General features: G+C 37.2%; 1 protein-coding gene across 1 annotated transcript in view; it reads right to left on the reverse strand.

Moving 5' to 3' along the window:
* LOC128651892 (T-cell receptor-associated transmembrane adapter 1) overlaps positions 1–7,783 on the reverse strand; it is an 83,897-nt gene extending 76,114 nt beyond the window's left edge. The window contains exon 1 of the mRNA XM_053704861.1: positions 7,679–7,783. Coding sequence (XP_053560836.1) covers positions 7,679–7,772 — 94 coding nt within the window. The 5' untranslated portion in view covers positions 7,773–7,783. The remainder of the gene's footprint in view (positions 1–7,678) is intronic.
* Positions 7,784–15,393: the final 7,610 nt, after the last annotated feature.

Here is a 15,393-nt window from a genome sequence, read left to right on the forward strand (position 1 = left end):
TTAGTAATCTTTGCATCTTCAAAACCAGAACTGTGAATAACCAAATAATTATAGAAACCTAATCCGTATATATGGCAGCTATTTAAAGCTACAGTATTTGTACATGAGTGAACACTTTAATGTAGTCACATAAAATATATATTTATTATTGTATTTAATTAGAAATTAAATTAATATTTTAAAAAATATATTCTACCACATCCATTGTAAAGGAATGATTGTATAAATATTGAAAAATATTAAACGTGATTACAAACAGTTTCCATTTTGTTCATATAATGCATTAGTAATACTCTTGAGTATTGCAATAGAAAAAAAATGCAAAGCCACTATTTTTACAAGTTATTAGGCCATGCACACAATCTACACTACAATGAAATATATTTGATATATTAATATCATAGGAAAAGCACCAAAACAAAGTCATGACTTTATATATTTATATATATATATATATATATATATATATATATATATATATATATATATATATATATATATATATATATATAACAGAATTTATGCTTACCTGATAAATTACTTTCTCCAACGGTGTGTCCGGTCCACGGCGTCATCCTTACTTGTGGGATATTCTCTTCCCCAACAGGAAATGGCAAAGAGTCCCAGCAAAGCTGGTCACATGATCCCTCCTAGGCTCCGCCCACCCCAGTCATTCGACCGACGGACAGGAGGAAATATATATATAGGAGAAACCATATGATACCGTGGTGACTGTAGTTAGAGAAAATAATTCATCAGACCTGATCAAAAAACCAGGGCGGGCCGTGGACCGGACACACCGTTAGAGAAAGTAATTTATCAGGTAAGCATAAATTCTGTTTTCTCCAACATTGGTGTGTCCGGTCCACGGCGTCATCCTTACTTGTGGGAACCAATACCAAAGCTTTAGGACACGGATGAAGGGAGGGAGCAAATCAGGTCACCTAAATGGAAGGCACCACGGCTTGCAAAACCTTTCTCCCAAAAATAGCCTCCGAAGACCAAGTCGCTGCCTTACATATCTGGTCAACAGAAGCCTCGTTCTTGAAGGCCCATGTGGAAGCCACAGCCCTAGTGGAGTGAGCTGTGATTCTTTCAGGAGGCTGCCGTCCGGCAGTCTCATAAGCCAATCGGATAATGCTTTTAAGCCAAAAGGAAAGAGAGGTAGAAGTCGCTTTTTGACCTCTCCTTTTACCAGAATAAACAACAAACAAGGAAGATGTTTGTCTGAAATCTTTAGTAGCCTCTAAATAGAATTTTAGAGCACGGACTACGTCCAAATTGTGTAACAAACGTTCCTTCTTTGAAACTGGATTCGGACACAAAGAAGGTACAACTATCTCCTGGTTAATATTTTTGTTGGAAACAACTTTCGGAAGAAAACCAGGCTTAGTACGCAAAACCACCTTATCTGCATGGAACACCAGATAGGGCGGAGAACACTGCAGAGCAGATAACTCTGAAACTCTTCTAGCAGAAGAAATTGCAACCAAAAACAAAACTTTCCAAGATAATAACTTAATATCTACGGAATGTAAGGGTTCAAACGGAACCCCTTGAAGAACTGAAAGAACTAGATTTAGACTCCAGGGAGGAGTCAAAGGTCTGTAAACAGGCTTGATCCTAACCAGAGCCTGAACAAATGCTTGAACATCTGGCACAGCTGCCAGTCTTTTGTGAAGTAAAACAGATAAAGCAGAGATCTGTCCCTTCAGAGAACTTGCAGATAATCCTTTCTCCAAACCTTCTTGTAGAAAGGAGAGAATCTTAGGAATTTTTATCTTGTTCCATGGGAATCCTTTAGATTCACACCAACAGATATATTTTTTCCATATTTTATGGTAAATTTTTCTAGTTACAGGCTTTCTAGCCTGAATCAGAGTATCTATTACAGAATGTGAAAACCCACGCTTTGATAAAATCAAGCATTCAATCTCCAAGCCGTCAGTTGGAGGGAAACCAGATTCGGATGTTCGAATGGACCCTGAACAAGAAGGTCCTGTCTCAAAGGTAGCTTCCATGGTGGAGCCGATGACATATTCACCAGGTCTGCATACCAAGTCCTGCATGGCCACGCAGGAGCTATCAAGATCACCGAGGCCCTCTCCTGATTGATCCTGGCTACCAGCCTGGGGATGAGAGGAAACGGTGGGAATACATAAGCTAGGTTGAAGGTCCAAGGTGCTACTAGTGCATCTACTAGGGTCGCCTTGGGATCCCTGGATCTGGACCCGTAGCAAGGAACCTTGAAGTTCTGACGAGACGCCATCAGATCCATGTCTGGAATGCCCCATAATTGAGTTATTTGGGCAAAGATTTCCGGATGGAGTTCCCACTCCCCCGGATGGAATGTCTGACGACTCAGAAAATCCGCTTCCCAATTTTCCACTCCTGGGATGTGGATCACAGACAAGTGGCAGGAGTGATCCTCCGCCCATTGAATTATCTTGGTCACTTCTTTCATCACCAGGGAAGTCCTTGTTCCCCCCTGATGATTGATATATGCAACGGTCGTCATGTTGTCTGACTGAAACCTTATGAATTTGGCCTTTGCTAGTTGAGGCCAAGCTCTGAGAGCATTGAATATCGCTCTCAGTTCCAGAATGTTTATCGGGAGAAGAGACTCTTCCCGAGACCATAGACCCTGAGCTTTCAGGGATTCCCAGACCGCGCCCCAGCCCACTAGGCTGGCGTCGGTCGTGACAATGACCCACTCTGGTCTGCGGAAGCTCATTCCCTGTGACAGATTGTCCAGGGTCAGCCACCAACGGAGTGAATCTCTGGTCTTTTGATCTACTTGAATCGTCGGAGACAAGTCTGTATAATCCCCATTCCACTGTCTGAGCATGCACAGTTGTAATGGTCTTAGATGAATTCGTGCAAAAGGAACTATGTCCATTGTTGCAACCATCAATCCTATTAATTCCATGCACTGCGCTATGGAAGGACGAGGAACAGAATGAAGTACTTGACAAGAGCTTAGAAGTTTTGATTTTCTGACCTCTGTCAGAAAAATCCTCATTTCTAAGGAATCTATTATTGTTCCCAAGAAGGGAACTCTTGTTGACGGGGACAGAGAACTTTTTTCTTTGTTCACCTTCCATCCGTGAGATCTGAGAAAGGCTAGGACGATGTCCGTATGAGCCTTTGCTTTTGACAGGGACGACGCTTGAATCAGGATGTCGTCCAAGTAAGGTACTACTGCAATGCCCCTTGGTCTTAGAACCGCTAGAAGGGACCCTAGTACCTTTGTGAAAATCCTTGGAGCAGTGGCTAATCCAAATGGAAGTGCCATAAACTGGTAATGCTTGTCCAGAAAAGCGAACCTTTGGAACTGATGATGTTCCTTGTGGATAGGAATATGTAGGTACGCATCCTTTAAATCCACGGTAGTCATAAATTGATTTTCCTGGATAGTAGGTAGGATCGTTCGAATAGTTTCCATTTTGAACGATGGTACCCTGAGAAATTTGTTTAGGATCTTTAGATCCAAAATTGGTCTGAATGTTCCCTCTTTTTTGGGAACTATGAACAGATTGGAATAAAATCCCATTCCTTGTTCTCTTATTGGAACTGGATGTATCACTCCCATCTTTAACAGGTCTTCTACACAATGTAAGAATGCCTGTCTCTTTATTTGGTTTGAAGATAATTGAGACCTGTGGAACCTTCCCCTTGGGGGTAGTTCCTTGAATTCCAGGAGATAACCTTGAGAAACTATTTCTAGCGCCCAAGGATCCTGAACATCTCTTGCCCAAGCCTGAGCAAAGAGAGAAAGTCTGCCCCCCACTAGATCCGGTCCCGGATCGGGGGCTATCCCTTCATGCTGTTTTGGTAGCAGTGGTAGGCTTCTTGGCCTGCTTACCCTTGTTCCAGCCTTGCATTGGTTTCCAGGCTGGTTTGGGTTGTGAAGTATTACCCTCTTGCTTAGAGGATACAGAATTAGAGACTGGTCCGTTTCTGCGAAAGGGACGAAAATTAGGCTTATTATTAGCCTTAAAAGACCTATCCTGTGGGAGGGCGTGGCCCTTTCCCCCAGTGATGTCTGAAATAATCTCTTTCAAATCAGGTCCAAATAATGTTTTACCTTTGAAAGGAATGTTAAGCAATTTTGTCTTGGAAGACACATCCGCTGACCAAGACTTTAGCCAAAGCACTCTGCGCGCCACGACAGCAAACCCTGAATTTTTCGCCGCTAATCTAGCTAATTGCAAAGCGGCATCTAAAACAAAAGAGTTAGCCAATTTAAGTGCTTGAACTCTGTCCATAACCTCCTCATACGAAGATTCTTTACTGAGCGATTTTTCTAGTTCCTCGAACCAGAAACACGCTGCCGTAGTGACAGGAACAATGCATGAAATTGGTTGTAGAAGGTAACCTTGCTGTACAAAAATCTTTTTAAGCAAACCCTCTAATTTCTTATCCATAGGATCTTTGAAAGCACAACTATCTTCGATAGGAATAGTAGTGCGTTTGTTTAGAGTAGAAACCGCCCCCTCGACCTTGGGGACTGTCTGCCATAAGTCCTTTCTGGGGTCGACTATAGGAAATAATTTCTTAAATATAGGGGGGGGAACAAAAGGTATGCCGGGCCTTTCCCACTCTTTATTTACTATGTCCGCCACCCGCTTGGGTATAGGAAAAGCGTCGGGGGGCACCGGAACCTCTAGGAACTTGTCCATCTTACATAATTTCTTTGGAATGACCAAATTGTCACAATCATCCAGAGTAGATAACACCTCCTTAAGCAGTGCGCGGAGATGTTCTAATTTAAATTTAAATGTCACAACATCAGGTTCAGCTTGATGAGAAATTTTTCCTGAATTTGAAATTTCTCCATCAGACAAAACCTCCCTCATGGCCCCTTGAGATTGGTGTGAGGGTATGTCAGAACAGTTATCATCAGCGTCCTCTTGCTCTTCAGTGTTTAAAACAGAGCAATCGCGCTTTCTCTGATAAGTAGGCATTTTGGATAAAAGATTTGCTATGGAGTTATCCATTACAGCCGTTAATTGTTGCATGGTAATAAGTATTGGCGCACTAGATGTACTAGGGGCCTCCTGTGTGGGCATAACTGGTGTAGACACAGTAGGGGATGATGTAGTATCATGTTTACTCCCCTCATTTGAGGAATCATCTTGGGCAATATCATTATCTGTTGCATTACTGTCCTTACTTTGTTTGGACACTATGGCACAATTATCACATAAATTTTCTCTGTGAAAAAAATCACAAAAAGACAAAGGCGCCTCCTAGTGTAATACAGTTGGTGAAAGAGATTTGATAGGTAATCAAAAAGGTACTCACAAGTGGAGCAGCACCCAATTGTGCTAAATCAAACAGACTGGGATCTCACAGTGTCCCAGCTCACTGACACTGCAAGGAAACTGGTTTCTCCAATGTCTTGCCGGACTGACAGAGCTCAGACTCTCACAAAGAGGTTTACATAAAACCAAATTTTATTAATAAAATAAAAATCTCAGTGTCTCATGACACTAGATATTAAAAGAACAAGCAACGCGTTTCTCAGACTGCTGTCTGTTTCATCAGGCATCGGGAAGCCTGATGAAACAGACAGCAGTCTGAGAAACGCGTTGCTTGTTCTTTTAATATCTAGTGTCATGAGACACTGAGATTTTTATTTTATTAATAAAATTTGGTTTTATGTAAACCTCTTTGTGAGAGTCTGAGCTCTGTCAGTCCGGCAAGACATTGGAGAAACCAGTTTCCTTGCAGTGTCAGTGAGCTGGGACACTGTGAGATCCCAGTCTGTTTGATTTAGCACAATTGGGTGCTGCTCCACTTGTGAGTACCTTTTTGATTACCTATCAAATCTCTTTCACCAACTGTATTACACTAGGAGGCGCCTTTGTCTTTTTGTGATTTTTTTCACAGAGAAAACTTGCTCTTAGATCCTGATTTCCCTGACAAAGCAGCTGACTCCAGTCATCATCTGTGTTCCTGATCATTGATCATCCTGGTATTTGATCACATTCATCATTTGGGACTATTCCCATCCCAATTGGGACATTTACCATCTATATAACATTGCAGAAGAAGACAGCATTTCCAGATAAGAACCTTTCAGGAATTTCTTATTACTGTATTTGTTATTATTTGTGTTGTATCCTATGTTTCTCATAGTCCCATATTTATAAGAATTGTTTCTTTTTTGTTTACATTATTACGTATAGTATATTTTATTATAGTTATTATATGTAATATCTTGTTCTCTTCTCTCTTAGCCTATTTACATAATAATCATATAAGGTCCTGTGCGCCCCCTAGTAGTAACACACCCTTAGTGTTACTGATTGTTTCTTATCACATAAATTTAAATGGGGAGACACATTGGCTTTCATACATATAGAACATAGCTTATCTGATGGTACAGACATGTTAAACAGGCTTAAACTTGTCAACAAAGCACAAAAAACGTTTAAAAATAAAACCGTTACTGTCACTTTAAATTTCAAACTGAAAACACTTTATTACTGAATATGTGAAAAAGTATGAAGGAATTGTTCAAAATTCACCAAAATTTCACCACAGTGTCTTAAAGCATTAAAAGTATTGCACACCAAATTTCAGAGCTTTAACCCTTAAATTAACGGAACCGGAGCCGTTTTTACATTTAACCCCTATACAGTCCCAGAATGAGGCTCTGTCTATAACTAGAAAGGCCCCCATCTGAAAAAGGTGTCCAACACAGTGCCTGCCGTTTTTCTAAATGTTCCCCAAGATTATAATACCAATAATTAGTTAGAATCTGCATAATATGCCTAGTAAAGCAATTGTTTTAGCCCAGAAAAATGTCTACCAGTTTTTAAGCCCTTTTTGAAGCCCTTTATTCTTTTATGTTTAACTAAGAAAATGGCTTACCGGTCCCCATGAGGGGAAATGACAGCCTTCCAGCATTACATGGTCTTGTTAGAAATATGGCTAGTCATACCTTAAGCAGAAAAGACTGCTAACTGTTTCCCCCAACTGAAGTTACTTCATCTCAACTGTCCTGTGTGGAAACAGCAATCGATTTTAGTTACTGTCTGCTAAAAATCATCTTCCTCTTACAAACAGAAATCTTCATCCTTTTCTGTTTCAGAGTAAATAGTACATACCAGCACTATTTTAAAATAACAAACACTTGATAGAAGAATAAAACTACAAAAAACTCTTAACCATCTCCGTGGAGATGTTGCCTGTGCAACGGCAAAGAGAATGACTGGGGTGGGCGGAGCCTAGGAGGGATCATGTGACCAGCTTTGCTGGGACTCTTTGCCATTTCCTGTTGGGGAAGAGAATATCCCACAAGTAAGGATGACGCCGTGGACCGGACACACCAATGTTGGAGAAATATATATATATATATATATATATATATATATATATATATATTCTGCAACTACAGTTTAAGAAATTGTAGGGCTATTTAGTCATTTAAGCTATACAAATTCTACTTTTTTATGTGATTTCAAAATTGTAATATAAAATTATGGAAAACATAACTGTTTTGTTTATAGGAGAGACAGAACAATTGTACTATGTTTCCAATGAATTTATAATATAATCTATGGGTGGATTGCTGGGACATTAGTGTATAGAACATTTACTCATATTTAAGGGGAAATGACAGGATGAATATAAACATAGTATGTGTAAGCTAAATAATGGCACATACCTTTCCTATGCTTTAAAATACAATGGACGATATTAACAGTCAGAGACAATATGAAGGCCATAGACACAATGGCTAAAGGCACCCAGACTTCCATACAATGTGTTGGAAATGCTAAAAAATACAATAAAAATATTTTAGTTCTTCAAATCACGTTTTGCTAAGATAAGGTTCAAATGTAAATTTAACTGGTAATAAATGCAAAAATATTCACAGCTCTCAATGGAGATTTTTGTTTTTGTTTTCTGTTTTCTCAGTTACACTAACATACTTCTCATATACTAATTTAAAGGGACATATTAGGACAATAATACAATTACCTAATTACGAGTATTGAACAAAACGGTTAAACACATAATCAAAGTTAGCCTTTCAGCAGCAATACACTGCTAATCCTGAGATGAACACTTACAGTGATTGGTGGCTACACCAGTGTGTGGTGTCTCTATAGCTCACTTGCCATGTTAACCTCCAGACTCATAGTGCAGACTTTAGCTATGTGGGGGGTTAAAGTGTTTAACCCCCACATAGCTAAAGTCTGAACATAAAGGGATAGTCTAGTCAAAATTAAACTCCCATGAATCAGACAGAGCATGCAATTTTAAGCAACTTTCTAATTTACTCCTGTTATCAAATTTTCTTCTTCTTTTGGTATCTTTATTTGAAAAACCAGTAATGTAAGCTTATGAGCCAGCCCATTTTTGGTTCAGAACCTGGGTAGCGCTTTCTGATTGGTGTCTAAATGTAGCCACCAATCAGAAAGCACAACTCAGGTGCTGAAACAAAAATGGTCCGGCTCCTAAGCTTACATTCCTGCTTTTCAAATAAAGATATCAAGAGAACAAAGAAAAAATGATAATAATAGTAAATTACAAAGTTTCTTAAAATTGTAATCTCAGTCCTTCAGGCTCGCCGGAAACAGGAGTTAAAAAGCAGCGGTCTTAAGACCGCTGCTTCTTAACTCGTCCGCTGCCTCTGAGGCTGCAGATATCAATCCGCCCGATCGAATACGATTGGGTTGATTGACACCCCCTGCTAGCGCCGATTGGCCGTGAATCTGCAGGGGGTGGCATTGCACAAGCAGTTCCCCAGAACTGCTTGTGCAATGTTAAATGCCAAAAGCCTATGCTGTCGGCATTCAGCGATGTCTGGCGGACATGATACAGCGCTGTAGCCAGACATTGATAAATTGGCCCCAATATTCTCTGCATGAAAATAATACAATTATCTAGCACATTAGATTGCATTATTAGTTATTTCCATTTAATATGCATTGGCCCCATTCTATCCCTCAGTTTTCATAAGAAAACATTGTATGCTGCTTGGTTTAATTTTGAGTTTTTTCCAATCCGTTAGAAAAGCTACTGTTTAAATAACTAAAGCAACTCAATTTGCACAACCTGTAGATTATGCTAAACACACAAGAACTATACGGTGAATTGCTTGCCTTTCAAAGGGGTTTCCAGACTTTTTATAGACCTGTATGTGAGCGAAAGATATAGAGCCAAAGCATATATGTTAAACATTATCGCAATTTGATTTTACATTGATGAATCCCAGAATGGTTTTAATTTAGATATTTTTATGCAACCAATAATACCAATTCATGCAATGTGTGTGATTAACTATTTCATATCATTATACATAATTGTATAATTATCTAGTCACAACTGGAATGCACATGAGTGCCTTTAATTTTTTAACAGAAACATTTTTGTAATATATATGTTATAGCAAAAATGCTAAAAGCTATAGCTGTTTGAAGAGTGTATTAAAGTATGCTCTGTGCACCAGCATTTCAAACACAGTACCTGTTCTAATGTGCTTGTACCATCTGGTAATGACCCAATGACACTGGCTATCTGAGAAGCTGCAGTATTTAAAATGCTGGTGCACTGGGAATATCAAGCTATACGTCATATGCACAAGAAAAATGCTAACACTAACACAGTGATTATTTTTACTACAAGCATTTTTTACAATATATGTATATTGCAAATATGTTTCTATCCGAAGTTGTAGTTTATCTATGTGCTTTTCAATTTTGACCTTGAGTTAGAAGTGGGATTTGAGCCCAATTTGTAATCCAAAACAATGTTTATCAATATCTTCTAATCTGAGTATGCACAAAAAAAAACCTTTAATATTGTGAAAATGCAGGGTAAACAGCACAAAGCATGTTTCAAGCGGTCTAGGCTGTTGAATGGGAAAAGTCTAAAAAAATCTTGCAAAAAGCTGTTTGAAACATGTTATGGATTGGAATATAAATGTTACATTCACTTCATTGACCAAAAAAGGGGGAATTTTATTTGTTCTTTTTGGGGGAAAAATGACAATATTTTATTTTTTAAGGACACAAATACGTTTTAAAACACTGTATACGTTCACAACAGAAAAATGTTCTTGCTACTAGCTAAGTAGTTTCTTTTCTTTCAGTTTGTTTATAGAACTTGCTTAGAATTTGGCACAAGGATGAGAAGCGAAAGCAGCTTAACAAAAAGATTCCTGTAAATATTGGCATAAAATAAGTGGACAAAAAAATTGATGAACCACAACCTCCCAAAAGCAGATAACACAGAAACGTAACAAATAATAGTCACAATGAAATCCGTAGCAAATCTGTTGTAATGTTATTCTGCAAATAGAAATGCTATGTATAACTATTGTTTAAATGTGAACAACTATATTTACACAGTTAATCGTATATATATATATTAGTGGTTTTTTTCTGATTGATTGATATTAAAAGCAGAACTATGATAATTTTTGCAATACCTATTATTTGATGGTTTTAGATATATTAACTTTACTTATTTTTACGTGTTTAGGTTTAATGACATATAAAAACATTCTACATAGGCCAACAGGGGACCGCTAGACATGAAAGGCTACTTATATCTTATATAGCGGCCTAAGCAAAGTTGTTTTTATATTCTGGTTTTCAAATAGTTGTTTAAGGTAAACATTTGGTACTTATGTCGGCACTAAATATGCAGTGTAAATGTAAATTTTATTTAAAAAAAATCAAATTTCCGAATAAAATAAATACACAGTTAAAAATAGTAATGCAACCGAAAACCTACCATTGTCAATAAAAATAAAATAAAAAAAAACATATCCATGCAGTGGATTGTCTTTTCTTTTCAAAATTATTACTTTTTGTTACCATTTTATTCTATCATTATAATGCTTTAATTTGTATGAAAAAAAATAAATACAATTTGATCACTAGATTATTTTTGGTAATAACAATCACAATATAATACAAAATACATTTCCAGTCTTAAAGGGAAAGTCTACTCCAGAATTGCTATTGTTTAAAAAGATACATAATCCCTTTATTACCTATTCCCCAGTTTTGCTCAGCCAACATGGTTATATTACCCCCCCTTATTTTAGTTTTTGTGACAGGCTCATATTTTAGCCCATTAGTGTTGACTCCACAGAAGTGAGCACAATGTTCCCAGGACATATTTGCAAACAAGAGAAATCTCAATGCATCCTTCCTGGTAAAATATTTTATAAATAAATGTTGTCTATTTGGTATAGATGAACTAGTGCTGTCTAGCTGTGAAAAACTGATAAGAGGTGGCCTTCAAAGGCTTAGAAATTAACATATGAGCCTACCTAGGTTTAACTTTCAACAAATAATACCAAGAGAACAAAGCAAATATGATGATTAAAGTAAATTGGAAAGTTGTTTAAAATGACATGTCCTATCTGAATCATGAAAGTTTAATTTTGACTAGACTGTCCCTTTAAGTAGACTGCCATGAATCAAACTCTCTCTTTGCCATACAAAGCTAATCTATTTTCTGTGCTTTTAATAAATATGCAAACTCATAATATCAAACAAAGAAAGCGGCAACAAAGAGAACAGGTGTAAAGCAATATATGTGAGGCATTTGCTATTTAAAGTTGATTAACAGTGTGCATACAACACAACACACACATTTTAAATTTGGTTAAGATTCTTAATAACTACTAAAAAAATTGTAAGCATTACTGATAAATGGCATAAAGGGCTCATTTGATCTGTTACACATTTTCAGTTAAGATTCAGAGACGGACCCATCATGTGATTATCAGATGTGTATGGTGAGTAAGGTCACTATAAATAGCCATATGAAAAATGCTGACTCAACTATTTAGTGTTCCCTCCATCAACCAAGTAGTATGCTTTACTATAACCAATGGAAAGATCAGTTCTAGGCTTATACATAGCCAAATGCACATGAAGTACATAGTGAATATTTTTTACAGTTTTGCTTTTAAGTTAGTCAATAAAAAGTCATCAAAGATCACATTCAACCATCATTTCTAAATAGAACAAAGACAACTGCATTGTTGCTATTCAAACACATGGAATAAAATAGATTTGAAAAACCGTTCAATTTACTACAATTGTATTCTCTGAAATATAATAAACAATAATTCCTATTTGATGAGAACATTTTATGGTTTGATTTAAATATATAAATGAAAATGGTTACATATATCTGTTTTGTACATTGAAGAACATTTTTTATTCCATATGCATTTGTGCTTTTTAAAGAAAATAAGTTAAATCTGCATGTAGAGTTTAATCTAAATAGTGTGTATTTGTGTACTAAATGCCATAATATAAACCTACCTTTACTCATGTTTCCTTCTTCTTTCATACACAAAAATGTGAGGTTTTCCTACAGTATATAATGAAGTATTCTGTAAATGCTCAAATGATGCATCCAGGTTTTAGTATCTGTAAGATTCTGTTTAAACAGGAAATGATGTGCAAAAAAAGACCTCAATTTGTATTGTTTTGCACTTTGTTGTATCTTGTGGGTTGATGCTACCCAAAAAGCGAGGCTTCCATAGTGAATAACTTTAATATATAGTACTGACTCTCTAGAACATGCTATTTTAGGGAGTATAATAAATATGTGCATTCCACTCATGCTAGCAATTAGTGGGGAAAATTGAAGCAAAATTATAACCAAGAAGAAAAGAACAGTAGAAGCCCCCCCCCCCCAAAAAAAAACAACATATTAACAAATGATACTCCTGAACAAACTGCAGCGAGCACATCCTCTCTAGACCATTCTCAGTGATCTCTTCAACACAGGAGTCCCTCCATAACCCACAGCAAGAATATCACCTAAGTGTATTACAGTTTTAAAGACCTAGCAATGCTTTTTATGTTGATTGACACCAATATTTTCAGACTGCTGGCCTCTCTAAGTAAAAATAAATACATGCTTACATAAATAAAAATGTTCCTGGGAGTCTCTGCTTGTAATACTTTCTGAAAGATCGTTGGCCCTGACTAGGACTGTTGGGAGAAATGGCTTAATTTTTGGAGTTTTTGAAGATCTCTGATTGGATAATAAATTTTCAAACTGGTTGAAAATAGATCATGATTTTTTTACATAGGACAACATCTGGATTTGAGAGATTTGTATCACTGGAAAGTTTTTTGCCATACTATTAAATCTAAGTAATTATCGCAAATTCTTGTATTTTTAATAAAATCCACATTTTCTTTTGAAAACTTTTTGGACTAGATTACGAGTGGCGCTCTATCATTGTGCGTCAGCCAAAAGGGGTTATCACGGGTGTTTGCACACATCAGGTTTTTCGTTCTTATTACAAGTTGAAAGGAAACGCGATTGCTTGAACCCAATTCAGGTTAACGCACGTCGTTTTAGCGCAACCTCAGAGCTATGGTTAACTGCAAACAAAAAAGTGTCAGAAAACATAAAACATACATTACAAGGTTACACCCGTAATAACCCCATTTAATAAAAATTATAAAAAAAAAAATATTTCACAAAAAAGTTATAAGGGCTTAAAGATATGAGGTCTCAGGTGTTAGAAAACAAATAACGCTCCACTTGTAAACTCGTCCTCCCTGGTAGTAATATTGACCAGTGAGAATCCCTTCCTGAAGAATTGTGGACAGAACTGCTCACTCCCCTAGTTACCTGTATATAGGTAACTCCTAGTTCTCTCCAGCCTCTTAGGTGGGAAGAGCAAGGAGTCCCTCTCCATGAGAAGACTGTTTTTGTTTCAGTCTGGGCAGCATTTGTTTTGAATTCAGTCTTCCCTGTGAGGTATTTACTTACTGCTTTAAACACAATGGCTAATCCTTTGTCCCTTGGGCACTGAAGCGATGTGTGGTGGTGGATGCTCTGTCCGTAGTCTTCTTGTGGGGGCCGCCATCTTTACCGTGATGTCATCATGACACAACATCACCGGGGCTTCGTCTGAGGGCAGCTTCTGGTGTGCGAGTGCTCATCTTTCAAAGCTTCGGCATGGATGCGGTATTATACTGTCAAGTGTACACTGGTAGCGGTATACTACAGGCTGGTAGGCAAAGTACGGATGACTTAGGTTTGTGCTGTTTACCCGTCTGTGTTGAGAGCAGCAGGAAAACTGATATTGACAGTGGTTAGTTAGAATTCGATAAAGCTTTAGCAGAGTTTACATTTCTTTAGATAGGTATATTTTGATCTCACAGGAAGTTCTGGTTGTAGGTAATATATGCAGTCAGGTTAGAGAATTACGAAGTAGATGTAACAGGTTCTTCCTGAGTTTGTATCCCAGGAAAAACAGAGAGCTCAGAGTTGAATGCTAGTGTTAGCACTACAAACAAATTACTAAGCACCTGTGTCAGGGTGCGTGCAGGATATGAAGGCAGAAGGGGAAGGGCTAAGAGGAATGACAGAGTGGATCCTGACAGAATTTGAGTCGGGTGTTAGGTTTTTTTTTCCAATTTTTTTTTCTCCATTAACTTCTAAGGGGGAATACGTGAACGCACACGCGATTTTGTAAGTTCTGATTTTTGTGTTAGTTGGGTTACCAATAGCGCAAAATAATAAATTTTTTAACTTGTAATATCAGCGCAATGCGACTAGCGCAAAAATCTTAATTCTAAGATTCTAGCAAAAACACAAAACACTGCTCCACTTGTAATCTGGCCCATAATGCTTTTACTGTTTCCATTAGCCAATTTTATACATATTCAGTTTTAAGCTTTCCTTAACCCCTAAGTGACCAGACCATTTTTCAACTTTCTTATCGTTAAGGACCAGGGCTGTTTTTACATTTTTACGGTGTTTGTATTTAGCTGTAATTTTCCTCTTACTCATTTACTGTACCCACAGTCCCACACATATTATATACTGTTTTTCTCGCCATTAAATGGATTTTCTAAAGATACCATTATTTTCATAATATCATATAATTTACTTTAAAAAAATTATAAAATATGATGAAACAATTGAAAAAAACACACACTTTTTCTAACTTTGACCCCCAAAATCTCTTACGCATCTACAACCACCAAAAAACTCCCATGCTAAATAGTTTCTAAATTTTCTCCTGAGTTTAGAAATACACAATGTTTACACGTTCTTTGCTTTTTTTGCAAGTTATAGGGCAATAAGTACAAGTAGCACTTTGCTATTTCCAAACCATTTTTTTTTTTTTTTTAAATTAGCGAAAGTTACATTATAACACTGATATCTGTCAGGAATCTCTGAATAACCCTTCACATGTGTATCTTTTTTTTTTAGTAGACAACCCAAAGAATTGATCTATTCCCATTTTGGTATATATCATGCCACCATTTCACCGCCAAATGCGATCAAATAAAAATAATTGTTAACTTTTTCACAACTTTAGGTTTCTCATTGAAATTATTTACAAACAGCTTGTGCAATCATAGCACAAATGGT

Source organism: Bombina bombina, chromosome 3 (genome assembly GCF_027579735.1).
Source record: "Bombina bombina isolate aBomBom1 chromosome 3, aBomBom1.pri, whole genome shotgun sequence".
In the NCBI taxonomy this organism is placed as follows: Eukaryota; Metazoa; Chordata; class Amphibia; order Anura; family Bombinatoridae; genus Bombina; species Bombina bombina.